Genomic DNA, 23,803 nt, shown 5'->3' with positions numbered 1-23,803 from the left:
ACTGCAACCCAACTGCTGTCACACTCTCAAGCTCTTTTTAAATTACAACAAATAAGAATTACCAATGTAACCATGGTTCTACAACACTGGATGACCACCAGCGCAGGTATGGAGTACCTGGATTTCCACCTTCTGTGGACAAATGAGACTCTCCACCCCACCGTGAGTTGACTTCAGTTTTTTGAATTTCTGTTTGTTTGCACAGGGGAGGGTGGTCAAAACCAACCCGGCACAGCACGGCTCAGCTTCATGGGGTGGCAAATGATTTTTTGATTAACATACAATGCACTGCATACATAATCACTTCTAATAATAAACTTTATTTGTATAGCACATTTCATACAAGAACTGCAGCTCAAAGTGCTTTACAAGAAAGAAACCACATGCACCATGTGAGTGCTTTAAATCGAAAAAAGAGAATGGACATGATGGATGTAATCTCACTGTGGGTCTTATCTGCCTGTGGGGCACAACCAAGTACTCCCCCAGAGACCACCGTATTCATAAGTCATTATTCACTTTGAGTACAATAAGCATGAAAATATAGATAAAGATTAAGCATCAAATCGCAGCATGAGATAAGAAAATATAAGTGAAATGGATTACAATATGCATATTATGTAAATACAGGTGATCTTCTAGCTTTACACTCAGTGAGTGTTACGATTTTCCTGTTCAAATCTAGCTTGTACGTGTGTGTCTGCTTGGATTTAAAAGTTCACTTCAAGTCAAATTCTGCAGCCCCCCCTTAACCGTGATGTAATAGGCTCTGAGGTGTACTCTGCATATTGACTCCCCTGAATGTGGTAAAAGCTTCTGCAACACATACGCTAGCAGAAAACTGGCTGACCATGGTTTGAGTTCATGCATGTCAGACATAGCTGCTGGTAATGTTAGATTTGTTCTTCTTCACAGAGAGCAGGAATATTGTAACAAAGCTGCGATCTAAGCTACAGTGCAGGTAACCACACAGTATGGCTGACCGATATGCAAAACATAAACAAACAAATAAATAAAGGCGCAAATCCATCAAGTAAATGATGGGATATTTCACTGAATAAGTGAAAACTGACATACTGGAGGCACTGGAGGAAAAGTTACAGGATCATCAAAGTGATTTATCACGCAGGAAACAAGACGATCTGTAGCAAATATCATGGCAATCCATCCAATAGTTGTCAAGATATTTCATTCTGAGCAACTACTTGCTCATTGGAGCACTAGTGGAAAGGTAAGTAAGTAGGAATCATCTCCTGTGGACCATGAAAGTCTACAAAACGTCTTGACAAATCCATATGACGGCTGCATGCTGTTAGCATGGCTAAAAATACTACATGATGAGGCAGTTTACTGCCAAAGTCTTTCTCGACTGCTATATTAGCAAATATTATGACACATTTCATAATATTTGAAATCTCCATATTGAACCTCATTGAGATTCTCAGCTGGATGCTTGACTGATAGGAGAGCTTGCAGGTCAACCTATAGCCAACTGAGTCAGGGTTAAAAGCATGAGAAACATGCTTATTTTCCATATGCAGGATATGCAGCATTCATTATAAAAAGATCTTTTAGCTGTCAAACACTTTAAAGTGATGGCCTGGCCCGCCAGTCTGCTAGCTGACAGTTTGCACATTTCTACTTTAGCAACAGTGTCGAAAGACTTTGTTCCATCAGGCAGTGGGTGGCCTCAGTCAGCTTCAAACAGCTGCTGAACAAAGAGCTCGGCTGAGGGAAAATAAAGGCAGCTTTTCATTTCTTTGTTTCCATGTTTTATAGGAGCCGTTTTCCAAACAAACTCCCAATTAGCAGCGGGTCAGTGTTTCATGTGCTGCGCTGAGGCTCTGAGCCCTGCCGGCCTACAACACTGGGAGGTGGATGATGGGGGGGTGATGATGGGCTGATCTGTTCACTCTTTCTCTGCCACTCTGTGCACCCGAAGTCTGCCACCCTCTGAGCTGCTAAATTCCCCTCATTTTTGCCTGATTCTGGTTTATTCTCTATTCCTTTTGTTCCATACACTCACTGTTCATGCATTATGCACAACTCTCTTCCTCTCCCTCCATATTTCTGTAAATCTTCCACTCTTTCCCTGCTGCTCTCTCAGGAATGCATCGCTAATGTCTTGACAGCGAAAATGCAGCATTCTGTCACCACGCAGGAGGGAATACTGAGTGATATGAAACAAACGATTTACCCAGACATGATTTCATGCAGTAATCATATTTTGTATCAGCACTGTCTTTATTGGAAGTGTTCTCAATGTTGTCGATACAGCTGAGAGAATAAACCCAGACTAACCCTCGGGCTGCACTGAAGGCATACCCTATGTGGACAGTTGGCGGAGTGGACGAGCTGTGGAGCGTCTTTTTGCTGGCTACACCTGCAGCGCACATACGGCGGAGGGTCTTGTGAATCATAGGCAAAGCAAGACAGTGAGCTTTTGTTTTGGGATTGTGTTGGATTATGTTTTCAGTTTTTGCACACAGCAGAAGGCTGTTTGTGTAATGTGGGTAAGTTCATATCAGACTATAACAGACTACAGTAGGTTATGTAAGGGATAAAGTTAGCAAGCTATTGCCAGCTGGTACTGGCAAAATTAGTGCCAACAGTGTGGTCAAGGCCCCAGAGTGGAAGCCCTGTTTTAACTCCTTACACTGCAAAAACTACAAATTACTTAAGTAAGAGAAATTATCTGCCAACAGAACAGGAAACTTTCACTTACCAAGATTCTAAAAACAAGTGAAAATAACAAGTCTCAAAGGATCCACATTTATCTGGAAAGTGCTGCAGCCAAACTAAAAACAAGTGCACTAGTCTGGACACAAAGAAACTCTGACTTCTGCTTTAAAGCAGTTTTTGTACTTGTCAGTGTCGATCCAACAGCTGGATAATTATGGAGGTTGTGAGGCTGTAGAAGTTATAATGGCTTGTTAAGAAAATTAAGGACAAAAAAGCTTGAAAATGATATGACATAAAAGACTAGTTACATCTCGTCAGACAAAAAGCATACTGTCTTGATTCCTTTACACCCTGCATGTCCTTCCTCCGTATGGCTGCTCACCAAAACTCCATCAAAGAAGGCTTGTTAACATTATGGATATGATTTGCATTGTGATATTAAATATAATAATGTTAAACAGAACACGATGCTGTGAAATTGTCGCTCCAAGCAGAGACACACAGACATAAAACATATTGGACAAATCGCAATTTATCAGAAGTGGGACATGAATGAATCAAATGTGGAGAATTTCAAGACATTTCACTCAAACCTGAGACAATGTATGAATGAGACTGTCAACTGGGCACCATGAATTTCTGCACAAAATTTCTGGCAAAACATCCCAAAAAAAGCTGCTCTCACTTCTGGCAGTTTGTATTCCTCACATGCGAACAGAGCCAGTAAGTCTGCTAACTCATCTCAATTTCACATTTAACATCACAGTATTTCCACCACAAGTGTTCCACCAGTTTTCAAATGTGGATATATCCTGTTTGATCCTGTTAACCAACAGCTGGCATGCAGCCTGCCACCTCCTCGAGTGCTCAGAATCCGACAAATTGCGGAACTTAGTAAAAGCAAATTTCAAACAGAGCATGCACAAAATCAGGATTTTTAACTCCAAATGTTCCCGTGGGCCCTCAGATCTTGATTTGACAGATAAATCACTCCTCCTGAGTTAGTTTTCACTCAATAGCTTTGCTGTTAATGAACTTCCAGTCTTTTTATCTCCTCCATCAGTTTTCCTCCCTCTCATTCTTCCTGACACTTTCTCCATTTTCCAGACCTCTTTATCTCTGACAGATATCCAAACTCTCTGCCTGTCAACCACTTAGCCTTTTCAGAGGATCCACTGGCAGCTATTGAGGTTTAATTAAGGCTTAAATTAAATCAGCAGCAGTTTAATCTTCTCTGGATAGCAGACAGGGAGATGGACTGGCAAGCCTGTCTGCGATGCTGGCAACATCCCATAATGCTTCCTTGTAGCAAATCCCATAACACAGCGAAGACATAGAGTATTACTAACCTGCCTTACACTAACAAATTCAACTTGACTCTCATTTTTAAACCCAGGTGAATGATTTTGTTTTGGCAGGCTGCTAATTATTGTTTGTTTGTCTTGAGGCTTGAGGAAGAAGGAATGCCTTCATATCCGACAACAACCACAAGCATTCATGCTGTGTCCTGACAGCTTGTCCTGGGTCTCAAGGGGAACAAGGCTGTCTCTCAGAGGAACAGTGGACATTGCAATGAGGAAAAGAGGAAATGCAGCCTTTGAATAATTTGATTAAGGCCAGATTTCAACAAAAGACTGACCTCAAACCTGCAACACATATCTGGAAGGATATTGTGGTGGAAATTCTTGTGAGCTGAAGGAAGGAGTTCACCAGGAGACTTCAGATGTCTTATGTAGAAGTATTTATCACAGGCTTGATGGATCAAGGAGACGCTGATGAGCAGCACAATGTCCACAAGTGAACCAAGATAGTGCCACACCAAATCCTGAAGATGTCCTTTCTAACGGGGTTAGAATGTCACATGTTTCCTTTCTACTGCTTGAACTATTCCCTATTACGGATATTCTATACCTACCTTCTACATTGGTGGTACTCTATTGGATAGTCAAAGCCCAAACAATACTGTAGCTCCTACCATACCTTCGTATGCTCTGACCTCCAATCCTCTAACTGAGGACACTTTGACCTAACTCCTTATTAAAATGTGAACTTCAGCAATCCTCCTAGAATTGGTCTGGTCTATGTCTGTCCAGTTTATCTTTAAGACCTTGGTCGGTAGTAAGAACAGGGGAAGAGATTGCCTATCTGCTGTCTGCTAGAATGGCCTCTAAATACTATGTTAATGTGTCTCTGTCTGAGGTCTCTGTGTTGTCCAACCTTGAGAGCTTTGGACTCCTAACTGTACAAAGAAGGCCTGTGATAGAAAATTCCCTCACAGATATATATTATCCTATTTTCATTTGCACATATCTACATCTGGAATAATTCACTAATCCATTGGTTGATATCTTGATGGAGTTTCAGCTCGTCAACTGTGAGGACTTTCTGCTTTTTTTGCCGTGTGTTGTATTTGTAGTTTTCAAATTAAGATCTTTAGGTTTTGAACTTTTGTTGGACAAAACAGGCATTTTTAAGATGTCACTATGGGCCCTGAGACAATGAATAAGTGTTAGTTGTAGCTAGGGGTGGGCAAAAATATCGATATGGCAATATATCACGATACTTTGTCTTATGATTCAATATTGATATTCAAAATTTAAATATCGATATTTTTTCAATTAATAAATTAGATTTCAGACAGGTTGTAAGTCAACTCTTCCTCTTCTTCTCTTTTTTTCTCCTGGCGGTTGCAGTGAGGAAGTGGAGCCGGAAAAAAACAAGCAAGCATGGCTGGTAACGTTAAACTAGAGACGCCCTCGAACTTTAAGGCAGATGTTTGGAGGTACTTTGGATTCCAAAGGAAAGGAGAAACAGACAGTGAGCTGGACAATGAGTACGCTCTTTGCAAACACTGTTTCCCTCCCATTAGATACTCAGGTAACACAGCAAACTTGTGAACTCATTTAGCACGACACCACCCCAACATATTAGCTCAGCTCATGTTGTTCATACAAATATGTTGTAACTTGCACTTGTATAGTTACAATAAAATGGCATGGATAATTTTTATTATATTGTTTTGACTCAGTTTGTCCCATGAATTATCACTATCATCTGATGTACATACAACTCGGATTTTAGGATGCATAATGCCTTTTACATTTTTCAGTGAACTATGTAGAATATCAATATATCGCAAAATTTGGATATCGCAATATCATATCGTATCGTGACTCAAGTATCATGATGCGTATCGTATCGTGAGGTCCTTGACAATACCCAACCCTAGTTGTAGTCACTCTTCATAACTACACACTGCTTTGTCAGTGCAACGACATGTTTCCAGTGATAGCTGTGACTCCTTATGGCATCATGTCAATAAATCTTTCAATCATTTCAATCAGTCACTCTTTTCATTTTAGATCTTGCAAAGATGATGCTACATTCATGCCAATGAAAGGTGCTCAACTGGCACAGATACAAAAATGGTTTCAAGCTTCAGTGTTTTTGAACATGTGGTTCAGAGTTAGAGTGGAAATGTTTATCTCTACGGTGTCTTTTGGGAACCGTACAGCATGAGTTTTAGAGTCTGGCTGAGACTTCCTGCTGGCTCCCAACACATTAATGGCACAAACATAATTTGCTGAAATGGCTCTTGGCACTTTTTGATGTTTAAAAAGTCACATTGTGATGATTAAGAGTTGAATCAGTGCATTCGCTGTTTTCAGGTGTTTCTTTTGTAATGACAGTGGATGAGTAAACATCTTTTTGGGTCAGTGTGCACTGCATGACCTGCAAAACCAACTGTGACACCAACACCAGAAGCCCACAGATGACTGATTGACTCCATGGCAACACTACATTTACTGTTTACATCACCCAAAGCATGTTGGCTTTGCAAAATTCTAAAATGACCGAAAACTGTTTTTGTTCATTCATATTCATGATACTTTCTGTGTCTTAAAGTCTTTGTACATGCTGTTACATTCTGCTCGTCACATGCACCGTTCTAAACACACTTCTCTGCAATTCATCCTGGCATACGTGGCACAATTCTTATATTTTGGACCTTCACTAAAACATATTTTGTCCTCAGTTGTGTGGCTCTGAGCAGAGTTTGGCTGCACTACAAGAGTGTGTAATTAGGAACCTGCCAAACAGTGAGTGTGTGGGGTACGAGAGGTTAATCCAGCTGTAATCAAATGATTAGCTTGCATGTACACTAACAGATACAAAGAGACAGAGAATTGCCTTTGGCCGCCTGCAGGGCACACACACACACACACTTTAACATGTGTATGTGTAGAAATGAATTAATGAATTATTCTATTTCCATGCCTGGTCAGTTACATAATTCATCCCCCATAGGATTATTAAAACCAGTTAATCAACAAAACAAATATTCTGTTGAGTGCGCCCACCAGCATCTAACAGCATAATATTCTGACCTCATGCAAACTTGAACAGCCAACATGTTATGTCCCAGGACAGCAATGTCTCCACCTTCACAATGAAAGCAACTAAAGCTCATCCTCCCTTCTTCACCTCTACATGCTGGGTTTTCATGTGTAGTGGCAGTATATGAACTCATCTCTGCAAAGTGATCTTTTAGATTTAGACAAATGATACTGAATGTATGTAATACTTGTTATGTCTGTCTGTCTGTCTGTCTGCATGTGTGTGTGTGTGTGTGTGTGTGTGTGTGTGTGTGTGTGTGTGTGTGTGTGTGTGTGCATGCGCGTGCGCGCACAGGAGTGTATGAACTTCATTCTTCATTCTTCTTGGACACTAAAAGTGATTTGTGGTATTTAAAAGATGAAATGCTTGGTGTCCTTTTTTAAATGCCTGTCCTCTACAAGACATCTGACGCTTTGAACTGTGTGTGTGCGTGTTGTCTCTCAGTAGGCAGACCACCTTGCACCTGACTGAAACCAGGATCCAAAGACAATCCAAACGATAAAAGGTCGCAACAGTAAAGCCGCTCCCCACCTGGCTGCACTTGTAATTTTGGCTGAGGCAGGAACAAAGTCAACACAGTTTGTTTACCAGGGCTTTAGCTCAGAGTCACAGAGACAGAGACACCAAAAGATCTAAATCCTGCAGAGAGACATCTGTATCCCTCCACACATGCTGGCTGCCTGCTGCACACTGACATTATCGCAGTGCTGCAGCCCTCTGCAAGCTTTACACCACTACCACTGCTATTACACAGGCTTAGTGCTGTGTTTGTGTGTGTGTATGTGTGTGTATGCATGAGTTTTAGAGTATTAAGTGTTATCATGGTGGCTGGCGCTAATCTAGAGGAGGACATAAACAAGACGGAGAGTGGAGACAAGTTGGGCGCGAGACAACAAAAACACATGCTGGTCACAGACTGAGAAATATGAGGAGCATGGTGGATCAGCATGACACAGCACACACACACACATGCATGCACACACAGCTGAATGATATGTCTCAAAAAATATCTACTTTTCCAAAACTTAGAAACAAAGTCTTGTTTTCAGCTCAGTAAAAAAGGCTTTTATGGTCATTTATTTCAGCTTTAGTACATAACTTTACTGGATCAAATATCAAATTCAGTTCTGTGTCATTCTCTCTCTGGCTTCTTCTCTTGATCACCGTTTTCTCTTGCTCGTTCTCTCACGTTCACTCTCAATTGCGCACCTTTCACTTTTTATCTCATTTTCTACATTTGTTAAAATCCAGCCACATCACTTTGTTGTAACATCCATAAACCTCACATGAAATGTCCATCCTTTGCCTTCCATCAGTTCGAGGGGAGTCCAGTGCTTGTGTAATATGTGAATCAAACTATACACATAGTGGAGAAGCGATGACCAACACTCAGCCCAGCAAACTCTACCTCAAAAGTTCACAGCAATTGGAGAATATCTGCCAGAGGAGTGACTCTTCGGGGACCATGAAATTCAGCAAAGGAACTAAAATTTGACTTAAAAATGGTGTTCATCAAAAGGTTGCTGAGTTCCTAGAAAAGCTATGGTGAAAGCAGGCCATACCTCCATTCACACCCCTTAATAATGAATTAATGTGACAATCCTGGAAATTCATTTTAATGTCACTTTGACATTGAAAAGTCAGCAAATTGTGGACAGTGTCACATGATGTCTCTCATGGAAGAACAAATTCAAAAATGCTAATGAAACAAAAATGCATGGGAGATTCATACTCAAACACAAGCCCTGCAGCTTCTGGACGTCTGCCACATTTCTAAGTGACAGGCGCTCCAGGGTAGTTTGCCTAAAATAACCTCTAATGCAGATTAAACTCAATACACACACAAACACAAACACACACGCTCATACATACACATACACCTCCCGAATGAGTTCTTAAGTGTGTTATCAGCTCAGCCAGCGCAGTGGCAGCAGGCTAATTCCAGTACATTCTAGGCCGGCTTACACAGCAGGGACCCTCCCAAAACATCTGGACCTGGCTTTGGCAGGGACAGACTCCCACATAAAAGCATGCACGAACTTATGCAAATGCAGAGACCCAAACACACACACACACGCACACACACACACACGCACACACACACACACACACACACACACACACACACACACACACACACACACACTCGTGCATGCAAACAGTCTTAGAAAGCCAGGGCACAGCTTTTAGTTTTGACTGTAAAATGTAGTTCTTGTACTGGCTTGAGGCCACATACGCATGCATGCACATGTGCGCACGCACACGCACACACAAGCACACACACACACACACACACACACACACACACACACACACACACACACACACACACACACACACACACACCTCACTCCCCTTTGGAACTCTGCAGACATCACATCTTTATGAGGCACACAGCAACATGTGGACACAATGATACGTCTCGCACTGAAACGTCCACGATGAATATGAAGAATTCCTCTTATTTAGACTGTGACCAGTGCAGCATTAACAACCCGCACTGCAGTTTTCTGAATTCTGAATTTTTCTCAGTTGTCTATACATCAGTGCTGACCATTTTCCAAATCTCCTTTTTGACTGATGCATGTATCTTCCCTTCCTTGCAGGCAGCCACTGGATTGCAGAATGTCAAGGACTTAATGAAAATCAACTTGCAGAGACTTGAAACCTGCTGCAGATGGATAATGCATCACATGTACTTGCCTTTAGGTTTCTCAATGAAGATTCTGAACATTTTAAGATGCACAAAGGTCTGAGGGAGAGAGTTAGGTCAGAGAGGAATGTTTTCCTTGATTTGAATGCTGTTCTCTGATGTGATATTTTTCTGTTTAATTTTTGGAAACAGCTATTACACATTGTATCCAGTAGCCTTCATTTTTGTAGTCCAAACATCCCATAAGACTGTGCTTGTGAATATAAAAGTAGAAACACACAGAATGGGAACTGCTAATGTCTCCCTGACTTGGTGGCCTGACTGCTCCATCACTTCAAAGGCAGATTGACTGATATGTAGTACACACTGGACAACTAGCCATGGTAGTTGTTAGGCTGTGACGAGAAATGAATGTGACCAAATGTGTGCTTTTCTGTAGACTTGATGAGCATCACTGTCATGATGCTGCTGAGTTAACACTACCTCTTAGAGGGCTTACATTAAAAAAACAATGGGTGCAGGTGTTTCAGTGCATTTAATATGCTGTTTGTGTGTGCTGCCATTAAGGTCTTGTGTCAAGGATACAACAATGTTTTGCTTGAGGTTGATTACTGGAGTTTGTTCTTTGATTCTGTTCCCTATACGCCTGAGGAAGGTCTACGACTGTAAGCTCGGACATGACTGAATAGAACGCAGAAGCTGTAACTTTGACAAAAAATAGAAGAAGCTGAATAGATATTTTCTGTGATGGATTATCTATTTCGAGTCTCTGCACGTTGACTTTCCTGGTGTATCTAAATAACAGAGGCTGCCTAGAAGGTAAGAAATCAATCTTAAAACTAATGGTGTACTTTGGAAAATAGCTGGAAGTCATGTAAAATATATGTGATTTGTAGTTAATGGGCTAAAACACACAAAACACTGGTATGGTCCATTAATACAAGGAAGACACACAGTTGGAAAGATGAAGAGACAGGAGAGAGTTGGCCTTGGCTGAAATGGAGTGTGATTTATCTGAAGCTCACTGCTCTTCAGACATCTATCCTCCATTATCACTGCAGGCTTCTTTTAAAAGAACCAAGCTGGAGATGGAGAAACACAGCAGCAGCAGCAGCAGCAGCAGCAGCAGCAGCAGCAGCAGCACAGCATGCAATTAAAAGTGGGACATGGATAATGGCATCTGTTTAAAGCCACACAGGCACGCACAGGAACGACTTTGGATTGATTGCATTCAGTATCTATCCATGAAGGAAACATCCCTTCTGATGCTGTGGCATTCAATTCAATATACCTTTATTAGTCCCGCAAGGGGAAATTCCAAGAAATTTTGTTACATTTCTGCCATCTGTGGTGCTCAGTGTTTGAGGAAGAGTTATCCATTGACCCCCCTCAACCTGTCTCATCAAAACATTTCCATATTTTGTTTTCTCTTTGCAAAAGAAGTATCTAAAGGAGTTATTACAGTTATTCTAAAACACTGTAAATACCAGCAAGCAACTGAGCAAATATTGAGTTGCTAGCTCTCCAAAGGTATCATTGATAACATTATTAGCAATCAAACAGGAGTGATGAATACAAATGCGAAGACAAGTTGAAGAAAGGCCCAAAAGTTCCTTTTCACTGTCCATCCTTTGCCAAAAGCACTGAACTGTCCTATCCTGACCTTCCTCAAACAATCAGAGCCCCCTCTAAACCCTTTAAAGTCCAGCGACAGAGCCAACCACTGCATGGACAATGCTGTTAATCTCATCCTCCACCACATACTTCAGCACCTGGAGACACCCAGCACCTATGTCAGGTATCTGTTCGTGGACTTCAGTTCAGTCTTTAATACTCCCTAACTGTCTGCACAACCTGACACAGTTGCAGGTACCTCACCCCATCGGCAAGTGGATTAATTCCTAACCAATAGGAAGCAACAGGTGCAGCTCGGCAGCCACCTGTCTGCACCCCACCACTACTATCAGAGCTCCACAAGTGTCTTTTCCCCATATCTGCTCTCCCTGACCACACCTCCAGCCACCCTCCCATCCAGCTGGGTAACTTTGCTGATGACACTATGGTCCTAGGCCTCATCAAGGACAATGATGAGCTGGCCTACAGGAATACTGTGTCAGAGTTCGAGTACAGATAATAATCTGGAGGTCAGCATCAGCATGGCAGTGGACATGGTCATGGACATAGTTACTTATATAGTTTCAGTTAAGCCTAGTATAACTAATGCTTGTCACCTCCAATGTATTGCATGTTTTTTTTTTTTGTGTCAGAATCGCTGATTTGTCTGAACATGGCCTGAGCAGAACTGAGCATCAAAGCCTGTGAGTTGGCACAGGGCCCAAACATCACACTCTGTTATGTTCACCCTCAAGCTCGCTTATTCCCTGTGTATTAACATCAGACTCACAGCAGATCTGCAGAGATTCAAGCTGCATTGCACTCCAGAGTGGTTGTAGAAATTAGACTTCGTTTCTCATTTACTCCCATAAAACATTGGTGTGCAATTGCAGTTCTAGAGAGAAGCCATTGCTCTTTGCTTCTCAAGGACTGGCACCCAAATCCAGTGTTTACTGCTGGAGCTGTTTTTGAGTCTTTTGGGGTCTCAGTTGAGTCTCAAGAAAATCAAGACAAGTCCAATTCAAGTCTTGGGTGGGCGCAAATCCAAGTTAAGTTTCACAGCAAGTCTTGAGACCTTAAGAGTGGTCCAAGTCGAGTCTCAAGTCTTGCCACAGCAAGGCTGAAGTCAACTGAAGCTAGTCAAACTCAAGTCCTAAGTCTTGTGAGGCTCAGGTCATTTAGGGCAAATCCAAGTCAAGTTTAAAGTCTTCACACAGCCACAGTAGCAGTCACTCAAGTCTTGTCTTTCAGGTCTCTGAATACTGAAGTCCTTCTAATGCATAGACCTATACTCAAACTTTCATTGAAAGTTGTTTTTTGACTCGGAATGTATTTGCATTTGAATCTTAAGTCAAGTCCAAGTCGAGTCTACAGCTCTGTGGACTGCTTATGCTTTAGATTGCCCAAATATTTACAGGGCCTCATAGGACAAGTCCAAGTGAAGTCACAAGTCTTAATAAGCAGTCTTTCAGATATAAGATCAAAGAAAGAAGAAAGACACACCACCAGTTATAAAAAACACAGTGCAATTAATGCGTGTACAGATCTTTTTGGTTAAACTCTTACTTTTACCTACATCATCTCAATATGTCTGAATTCAATTTTGTTCTAAAACCTCAACCCAAAACTTCAATTAGTCCAATTAGTCTGCAGTGTGAAAATTATGACGTTTAGCATAAATGTATGCTAATGTATAAAAGTAAACAAACACCCACACTGACATTAAAAATGCAGACAGAGTCCTCTGTTCCCTTGCAATTTGTGCACACAGTTTCCAAAAAGCACACTCTCTATCTCTAAAACAAATTGTTCAGGGTAGTGCAGTGGGCAGCTCCCAGGTGTAAACGAGTTTAGCTGTGTAAATATAAAGCCAAGCACTGCTGAAAAACTGTGCACATTGAGCAGACCATTGCCACATAAATCAAGATAAGAAAAACACAAACAAAACATAAACGAGGCAAAAACCCTGTGGGCTTACTAGATGAGAGGCTTGCGGCAGAGCACCAGGGCGTCGTAGAGCATGCACACTCCGAACACGGTGATGCCCGTCTCCTTGACCAGCATGGCGCAGGTGCCCAGCAACAAGCTGACAAGCAGACATGACGTTGACACCGTGGAGGGCAGGGAGTCCTCGGAGACACACACACCCACACTCCTGAGAGGAAAAGAGAGGGTTGAGAACAAAGATGATTTCGCCTCAGCTCAGTAAAAAGTAACATAAGCATTTGTGCAATATCAATAGCCTAATCACAGGTACAAGCACTACGACAAAGGTAGTAATATTAGGCTGAATGCCAGTTAGCAGCATTGTCAGAAATATGATTTGGACTGTAACTTGTTATTTAAACTCTTAACCTGATCAGTCTGACTGGAATCCCAGCGTTCCACCCAAGTGAACAGACAGGTGAGCCTCAGCTACAGGACTGTCAATCCATTAGTCTTTCTCTTTGCAAGCAACATGAGCTATGAGTGCTGACCCTCGATCCCTATGAAGTCAACGAGTTTAGTGCCATGTTCAGTCAAAGTTAAGTGAAAGCTACTTTGCCGCTGTTGTAAGACCATATTTGCTATCACCAAAAATCTTACAGGTTTAATTCATTCTTGGAAGGACCAATCAGTACCTTCCATATGTGACACCATCACAATTCAAATAAAAGCATTTTGTGACAGCAATTTTCTACGACATTAATTGTACATTCGTAGAAACAATAAGAAATCTCAAATGCAAGTATTCGTATCAAATGATAATCATTTTCAAATAGTCATGCTTATAATAAGAATGATGATCATCATCATAGTAACATCTGTTGAAGCTAGCAATTAAGATAAATGGCAGATAAATGTGGCAGTCCACAACCTCTCAATTACTCTTCAACATCTTCAAATCTCATTTATGTCCGACAATCAATCCAAGAGCAAAAGTACGTCTGCACGTTGGAAAAGCTAAAACCACAGAGTGTTTAGTGTTTTTGCTTTAAAAAGGCATTCAATAATAATTCAATAATAAAAATTGTTATTTAATTTTTCTGTTGATTGATTGATAGACTAATTACTTCAGCAGGATACAACTAACAGAGGTCCAAAGGGACCAAATCATCTGAAGGTCAACACTGCATATCAATTAAAGGACCACTAAGTGATTTGTCCATATCCTGTCTACAATACTACGTTATTAAATAATAAATCATTTTTTGTTGTTTTTTCCAACAACTTCACATTTCTTTTCATAAACCACTTTATGTGAAGGTCTAACTGAAAATGATCACACCTGAAATATCACTAATACTTCCACAGGAAAACTGTCTGTTAAACCCACTATCCTTTAACACAGAGCAGAAAAGACACTGTCAGTTTAGAAAGATGTTAGCCAAGGAGTGCAAAGCTCCTCCTCTGACTTTTTGTGGCCCCTCAAGTAAAGTGATAGTGTAAAGTGACACATCACATTGAGTAGTTACTAAGTAGTCCCTCTTTACTTTTGGATTATGACAAAAGGCTACTGACTTTATACTGAGAATTCACAATTAGTTATGTTCTCAAAAAATACTTTAATTATTATACTAACACCACATATAGTACATACAATAGTCACATCCAAGTCATATTCTGTAGCATTAGTGATGCTGACGCCTTCAAAATCAATGTCCACTCCCATAGACCTGGCTTTGAACCTGCCATCTTCTGTTCGACTCCCACAGCTGGACCACTGCCCATAGGGAGCACCCTGCAGCCACTGATTCAGACCATGTGCTTGCTCTTCCTCAGCAAGGGGTCTGTGCTCTTCTGGCTCGGCTGATGTTGCTGTCCCTCGGGACTCCTCTGCCACTACTCTCCCAGGGTTTGTTGTCGGCACGTCTATGGTCCAGCATGCACCGGTACGCAGGAGCTGAATTTTCAGCTATCTAGGTGCCTGCATAAAGGGCATCACACCCACCACTCTGCTGCTGGTCCAAACTCACAACTCTTCTTCTGCAGAAGTCGTCCACGTCAGCAACAATGACTTAAAAATTCAACAGTTGGAGATTCTCAAAGAAGAGTTTGTGCACCCCATGGACGCCAGAAAGCAGCGTGTGAAAGAGAAAGTGTATAGATTATATGCGTGGCAGCAATCACTTTAGGGCACAGGTCTCAAACTCATTCCACAAAGGACCGAGAGGCTGAAGGTTTTCTTTCCAACCAAGCAGCAGCACACCAGACTTCACTCATTTCATTAGCTGAGCTCAGTCTTCAGACAGCTGATTGGTCAGACTGCATGCTCTTGATTGGTTGGAGGAAAAACCTGCAGCCACACGGCCCTTTGTGGAATGAGTTTGAGACGCCTGCTTTAGGGTGTCAGATCAGGACAGTCTTTTGGTGTTCAGGTGTGGTAAAAAGATGCAGATTCCAGGTCTGTGGTTTAGACTGTTTATTTCAAACAGAGGTACACCAAAAGGTGTGTGTGAAGTGAGTCTGCCGAAAAATAAAGTAGTCCATCAAAGATGAGCTGTTTGTGTGTGGTTCTGTAGAACAGTACAGGCTAATGAGAAATGTAGAATACAGCATAGACAGCAATGCAAACCGAAGCTGGACATAAGCATCTATCAGAGTTAAAGGCTAGGAATGACTGTGTAACAGGCTAGCAAACACAGAATAAGCATTCAAACTGCACAACATGTGCATGACAACCACTGTAACAGTCACTAACTAACTAACATTCAGTGTACAAGGGGAGAAACAACACATGCACAGAGCTTCATCGGGCACAGTGTCATCTCTATGTGTGCGATATGTGCTGGTGTGATGCTCTCTTTCCCTTGGTTGAGATAGCACTTTCACAGTAATGGAAATGTAAGGATATGCCACTGCTAATGTGTTCCTGATTTTTGCTACTCAGCTTGGTCAGTAAAAATGGAGATTACCCTCAGCAACATATTTTCTGCCTCCCTGCAGGGGGCTGTGAGACAGCCTGCCTGTGTGTATATTGACTATGCCCCATGCTTCTCAGAGCATTATGTTGTTATATTGTTATTTGTGCACTTATATGGTGGGACTGTGCTGAATGAGCTAAACAACATCAAAATAAGCTCCTTATTCAACATGCACTTTTATTTTCTTCTGAGCCCATGATTATATCTACATGTAAACCAGAGGGTGAGACATCTGTTGAAAACATTTTTAAATATATGCATACAAATACACTCATGTAACCACTGTGAGAGCATACATTCTTTTGATGTGCAGATATTTTATTTATAGCAGTATTTTGTTATATGTATATTTTGCATACAAAAAGAAAGGTTGGACAGCTTGACGACTAAGAGAGAGCCAGTGTCATGACTGTCTCTGAGCTACACTTGTAGAGAGTAAATGCACAGATCCTGTTTCCTGGTGTGTATGGTGTTCTTCAGCCAATGAGCAACCATCCTGCAGCTGCTACATTCATTTAATAATCAATCAAAACTGTCGTTCACGTGAGCAAGGTTCACAAGGTGCCGACTGTTGATTCATGGCAGCGGCTTTTTAAGGCACCAGCAGCACTAATGCTACAGAATATGACTTGGATGTGAATATTAATATACACGTGGTGTGAATACAAATATTTTTGAAGAACTCCCAGTAAAATCTCTGCAGCTACTTGTCATGATGTAATTGTGAAGTAATATAAGGGACTAATTCGTGACTATTCAGCATGATGTATCACTTAACTTAAGGGGGACACAGAGAGAGCAACTAATGATTAAGTAATTAGCAATTATTGGGTCATTGCTAGTTTGTGCAACTCAGTGGCTGGTTCAGAGGTAATCAGGAATGACTAGATAACAGACTCCCAGTGTAACATCTATATATTTATATGTGTTTGAGTTCAAGGTGTGGGGGTGGGACTGAGTCGCCTTACCTGATATATGAGAGGAAGGTCAGTAAGAACAGCAGACAGGCCAAGACATCAGCCCTGCCCACGATACCAGACACCTGCAACACACACGTACACACAGATTTTAGCGATTACTCATGTGCCGGACAGCTACGTTCATGTGGGTCCCATTGTGTTACTACGCTGCAGTGAAATGCACAACTTGACCTGCTGCAGAATTACAGTGATTATGGCTCGGGCAGGTGCCCATTATTCACAGCCAAGACTGAGTATCAAAGCTGCTCTATAACAGCTGCCCACATGTAGGCAGCTTGAGAAGATTTCTTTGAAGTTGAGCCTGCATCACAATTATAACTGGGAAAAAACATAAATGATTATAATGAAGCTTGTTTCCCCAACAGGTCCAATGGCAAAAGAGAGAAGCTCACAAACGCTCTCTAAGCATTTTAAGAACAGCATTCCAGGAGTCACATTTCCCACAATACCTTTTAACAGCTCATAGAAAAAGCCCCCACACTTACTTGCAAAGTTCTTCTGTTTGAATGATACATTCTGCAAGATGTGTGCAACACTTTGCAACAGCCTTTGAAATATGCATGATAGGTGTGTCGGGGCTACAACACAAATAGTCATTAACATACCAAAGACAACGCGACACCAGCAGATTAAAACCCGAGGGACCCCCATCCACGAGAGGTTTTCATATCTGTGCTGTTAGTGGTTTTGAAAAGGTGTAGAAATGAGTGAGTGGTTAAGATGTGGTGGGGGCGCCGCAAAAGCATAATCTTGCCTTGGTCCCCACAAGGGCTAAAACCAGTCCCGGAGTCATGTTACACATACAGTAATACTACTCATGTATTTAATCTAGTATAGATGAAGGCCAAAAAGTTTAGTAATCTCCAGGCATGCTATGGGACTCCTCAGGCTGTGTGTTAGCTTCCTGCCTGGGAAGGAACAGACAGTATGTGTTGCCTATCGTCTTAAAGTCTGCTGTGTTTATCCATAAAATTGATCGACAGAGTCAGCCACAGTTCCAGATAGTGATTTTTGTGTGTGGTGAAGCAGCAGTCAACCACAGCCTGGCAGAAGAACAGTAAACATGTCCAGCAGACACTGATAAAGAGCAGGCCGGGAGGGGAATGACGATGGAGGGCAGTGAAGGGAGGAGGAACAGGAGAAGAACAGGGAGAGGGGGGAGGAGGATGGACAGCAGCAGCTCCCACACACACACATGCAGCTGGCACGAGGATGGTGGGGAGTGAATGGGAAACAAAAGAACAGGAGAGACATATTAAATTACAACAGGATAAAATTAGTCCTGGCTACAATGCTCGAAAGCTTTCATTGCCAAGGTATTCAATGCCAGAGCCTGTAATCGAATGCCTTGTTTTTGATGTTTTATTCAAGGTTGTCTCACACCACAAGAGAGATCATGATGGCACACTGTGTATTCAAGACAGAACTATGGAAACACTACAGATTGTGCAGTGTACTTAAACTGGTCAAAATGAACAAAACCTAAAAGAAATGTATGCATGTTTCTACAGTGACAGGTCGCACAAATCTAGTGTTTCCCAGGCATGAATTTGGTACCAACAGACAATTTCAACACTGTAATTTGATTGGTGTAAAATCTGTTATGACAGTTAACCTGCTTGCTGGCCAGTGTTAGCCATGCTGAGCCTCATCCTACAATATTCCGTGACTCCACAAGTTACTCTGTCAGGACTTTAATCATAGAGTAACATATATATGCTGTGGTTAAAGGACAACTTGCTTGCTGTGAGGTTTGACAGTGCAGTAAATTGTCATCATTACATCTGGAACAATGACAGAGAGTTAACTGATGCTTGCTAGCCGACTCTATTCTATATGTGCCCACAGGAGCTGCTGATGACTCGGCAGGATCTGAAATGAAATGAACAGTAACATCTAGTGAAAATACAAGCAAGTTTGCACTATCCAAGTGAAGGCTTAGTATCCAAACTTGCTAGCACCCACGTTCCGAGTGGAATACAAATTTAACAGCACAATGAGTCCCCCCAAATATTGAATGTTATTAAGGGACAGACAGCTGAAATTGAATTTACAAAAAAAATGGAAAAATAAATATGATAACCAACACTGTGTGGGCTTTTGATAAAGGCGACAAACGTCCTGTATCAATGTCTGTAGCCCGTTCTCAGTCAGTAGTGCACCAGTGCATCTCTTCCTAGAAACACTTGAAGCTAAAGGCTGTCTCCACAAACATGTTCAAAGGGTTCACCCTTTAAAGAGTGGAAAATACATACAATAGCAGTAGTATCACTATATTTTAAGTTGCCTTCCAAAACAGTGAGAATTCAAATTTCAGTTTGACGTTTAGACTGAGCCATAATAAATAGCAATGATAAGAAATTATGAATGATCCAAGAAAGCCAGAAGCACTTTCCTTTTGCAGTGATCTATCATCCAGTACATACATGTCATCACAGCCTTCCAACAACAGCCTGTTCATAACCAGCGTCACTGAGAAATATAAAACACACCCCAATGAGTGATGTCACTGCAGGTATTCCACCTTTGACTGTGATGGAGAACACTACGGTGTTTACTGCTGGGTTTCATTAATAATAAATGGGTTTCTAAGGGCAACCAACTGGTGTGATTAGATTTTCTTTATAGAAATGAAATAATAGAATAGAATGCATAGAACAGCCATCACACTGCACCCCAGCTGTGTGTACACAGCCACTGCTTGCTGATTTGTTTGAACGTAAGGCTGGGTAACAGAATTAGCTCTCCTATAATCACACTATTCAATTCTGATATATCATGCTTCTGTCATACACTGTATAGGTAGACAACAAGTCAGCAAACCAGCCTAAGAACAGAATGCCACAAACTGTTGGCAGATTGGGGAAAAAAATTAAAAACTACTACTATTCCCACTTGTCACAGTCAGATATGAACAGATACAGCTCCATAATACACTCTGGACCTCAATCATCTCTAAACATTGGCTTCAACCCGGTCCCTAAAGCTTGCTAATTAACACAGATCACGGTCATGTGATCCGTTGTTTTAGAGCGAGTAACAAGTGGAACTAGTGCTTGGCGTACAGCAGCAGTGAAGAGAGTCTCTGCTGGCTGCCTGGCACTTTCACAATGACGACAAGTCTCCAGGAAATCACTGCTTCTCGACTACATTTCACACACTCAGCGATCACAGCACGTGGTGTTATTATTGTGCTGCTCTGCTAATTTTACCTCTACACACATAAGATTACCATAGGAATGATGAAAACTATGAAAAGAAGAGCAAAGTTATAAGAAACTGGAATCATCCGAATATTCTTCAAACTTCAGAGTGCCTGCAGGAAATACACACACACACACCCACCCACCCACACACACACACACACACACACACACACACACACACACACACACACGATCATATCCCATCTCGCATGTACACACACACACACACACACACACATACATATATATATATATATATACACACACACACACACATATACGTCTGTGTGTGTGTGTGTGTGTGTGTGTGTGTGTGTGTGTGTGTGTGTGTGTGTGTGTGTGTGTGTGTGTGTGGATGGTTAACTCGCGATTAATCGCAAATTAATCGCACATTTTCATCTATTCTAAATGCCCCATTAATTATCATTTTAATACTCTTATCAACATGGAAAAGTGGACAGGCTTGCTTTGTGCAAATGTTTTTTTATTGAAAACAATGTGTAGTGTTTTATTTCACTCTAACATTCTCACTTTGAGCAGTCATTCATATTTGAATGAATCAAATCTCACACAATCTAACACTGTCAATAAACAGATGACAAAAAAATAAATACTTGGTTACAAAAAAGCCCCTTCAACAACCCTTTCTAACGGATCAAAACAGGGTGATACAAGATAAAGTTACAAAGTGCACATCATTGTAAACTAGGACTCAGGCTATAGTGCAGTTAAACCATGGCTTAAACTTTCCTTTCTTAAGTTTCCTCTGAACATAACAGCATCCATATGTCTCTGTTGAAAGCCATCCATTGTCACCTGGTTTTGACAAGGAGGCGGCAGAGAATTCACATTCACTGTGTGTTTGGCCATCAAGTGGTATTTCAGACTGGATGTGCTACGGTGATAATTCAGTTCACACCGACAATACACACAGATAACTTTGGTCTTGTCAGTCGACGCATCTGGCAACTTTTTGAAACTAAACTTTCCGCCATGATGTTCAGAATCTTGTTCACATCCATTTCGATCAGATCAGATCTTGAAGTTTTTCTTGTGTTACTAGCAGTGGCCACAGCTTATAAAAAACTACAAGTTCACTAGGTCACAAAGAGCTTTAATCTCATGCTTAAAAAAAATGATGGTGTTAAAATTGATTTGCGTTAACGCGTTAATAACGCAATATTTTTGACAGCACAAATATATATACATATATATACACATACACACACACATATACATACATACATACACATATACACACACATACATACGTGTGTGTGTGCATATATGGATATGTTTAAATTAATATATCAATATCAAAATGTTATATTGTGTAAAATGTAAAAAATGATTTGTTGTAATGTGTATAATATGTACAACTGCAGTGTCCTTGGTGGACATAATTGAATGGGCGGGCCTGCCTGCGAGCATGATAATTAACTACTGTTCATGTTACTAACCCACCTTTCCTTTTTAAGCTGTATGTAATTATCTATTCTAGTTTATTTTATGTTCTTAATTTAATGGATGTACGTGTGTTATTTTTTGTTATTAAGCAATAAAATATCTTGGACAAAACCAAATATGTCCCATCACCAACAACAACAACAAAATGCAAATGTTACAGAGCACACTGCAGATGGACAGTCTTCAAACTGTGTGCAAGTAAGGTGGATTATTCCTTCAAAGGTACGATCAAAGCCAAATGTCCCCTCGTCTCTTACAGAGGAAGGGTGTGTCTCCAGGAGACTTCTATTGGAAGCAGCTGCAGCCTTCTGAAAAAGAGGAGACACAGGTTTCACACTTAGACTGACCGGGTTTCAGCTTTTACTTTGCTGTTTGCTGCTTTGTATGTGGAATTCTCCAAAACACACAGAGTGTCTGTCCATCAGGCAAAGTGCCTCTCCAACACACACACACACACACACACACACACACACACACACACACACAGAGTCAAAAACCATCCACTTATGGGTGTAAATAATCTTCTTTCATCTCCCTGATTCCCGGCGGTTTAAAGCACTGTACTAAAAGACGTTGCTTAGTCACCCACAAACACTTGGCTGGCCGGGATGGACGGAGATGAAAGGGAAGAGAACAGAGGACGAAGCGAGGGATGAAGAGTGATTGAAGAAGAGGTACTAGAGAAGTGCAAGATGAAAGAAGAGTTGGGGGAGGGGGAGAGAGGAAGGGGTAGAGTTGTCTCTCTGTATGTATAAAATATCTGTGAGTGAAGCCTCTCTCTCCCTTGATACATACACACGCGCGCACACACACACACACATAATGAATAATAAGGTGTTTGGAAAGAGCAGTAAACAGATTCCTATCTTTAAAGCTGAGGAGGAAGAGCTGCCGTCAGTCACTCTGTCCATTTAGATACCATACACAAACACACACACACGCACACACACACACTCACACAGAGCTGGTAAAGTGCCGTTGTATGACAGGCTGACTCTGCCACTACACCTCTTTTCTTCACCTTCACTCCATCATTCCTCTGTGCGACCCTTCCCCCTCTTCTCTTTGCTCTCCTCCTACACTGTCAACCTTCTGATCCCATCACTCCATCATGTCTTTACTCAGTGTCCTTCACTTCTTCCTTAGTGGCCTGATGTTCAGAGTGTTACTGACGGATGGTGGATCTGGACAAAGACATCACGTCTTTGCATTTGCAGCTGGTATCAATGACACCCAATTTGCTAATTAGGTAATGATACTCACACACACACACACACACACACACACACACACACACACACACACACACACACACACACACGTTTTAATTATATAGTATTACACATGTGCAGCATATGTAATATACACACACTAACAGATATAGCATGGAGTACAACCATGTAAAACCACAATAACAATATAGTGGTATGGTAAAATGGTATTATAATATATTGATATAGGGAATACAATACAATGTAAAAGTAAATGATAAAATGAACTGGAGTATTAACATGACACATTTTCATCTGGCGATTTGACTTGAAAGGTTTGGAAAGGGCCTGGAATGAAACACCACCTGGACCAGGGCCAGCTTAAAGGGGGATTCCACTGATTCTACACATGGAGATCAGTTTCGCACAGACTTTGTGAAAGCAGCTGTATCATGTCTTCTGCAGCTCTGGAGGAGCTCTGTAAAGTCTGAGAGGATAACCCTAATGTCATCAGGGTTATCTAAGACTGGGCTTAAGCTTCAGCTTTTTAACAAAAAGCCTGCGTGATTACAAGCTCCGTGGGGGCTTGGAGACAGAGGAGACATGAGCATTTACACGCAGGAAGGAAAATCTGCAGCTGGCTGCATTATTGGATGTGGAGGACTGAATGTTTTTGGTATTTGACTCA

The 23,803-nt window shown here is 41.4% G+C and overlaps 1 protein-coding gene across 1 annotated transcript in view; it reads right to left on the bottom strand.

Annotated features, from left to right (window-relative positions):
* tmtc1 (transmembrane O-mannosyltransferase targeting cadherins 1) overlaps positions 1-23,803 on the bottom strand; it is a 138,797-nt gene that overhangs the window by 87,298 nt on the left and 27,696 nt on the right. The window contains exons 3-4 of the mRNA XM_070992513.1: positions 17,220-17,293; positions 13,326-13,502 (exon numbers count right to left, since the gene is read on the bottom strand). Of these exons, the coding sequence (XP_070848614.1) occupies positions 13,326-13,502; positions 17,220-17,293 (251 nt within the window). The remainder of the gene's footprint in view (positions 1-13,325; positions 13,503-17,219; positions 17,294-23,803) is intronic.

The sequence above is a fragment of the Chaetodon trifascialis genome, chromosome 22, assembly GCF_039877785.1.
Source record: "Chaetodon trifascialis isolate fChaTrf1 chromosome 22, fChaTrf1.hap1, whole genome shotgun sequence".
Lineage (NCBI taxonomy): Eukaryota > Metazoa > Chordata > Actinopteri > Chaetodontiformes > Chaetodontidae > Chaetodon > Chaetodon trifascialis.
This window is presented reverse-complemented; position numbering and strand designations above follow the sequence as displayed.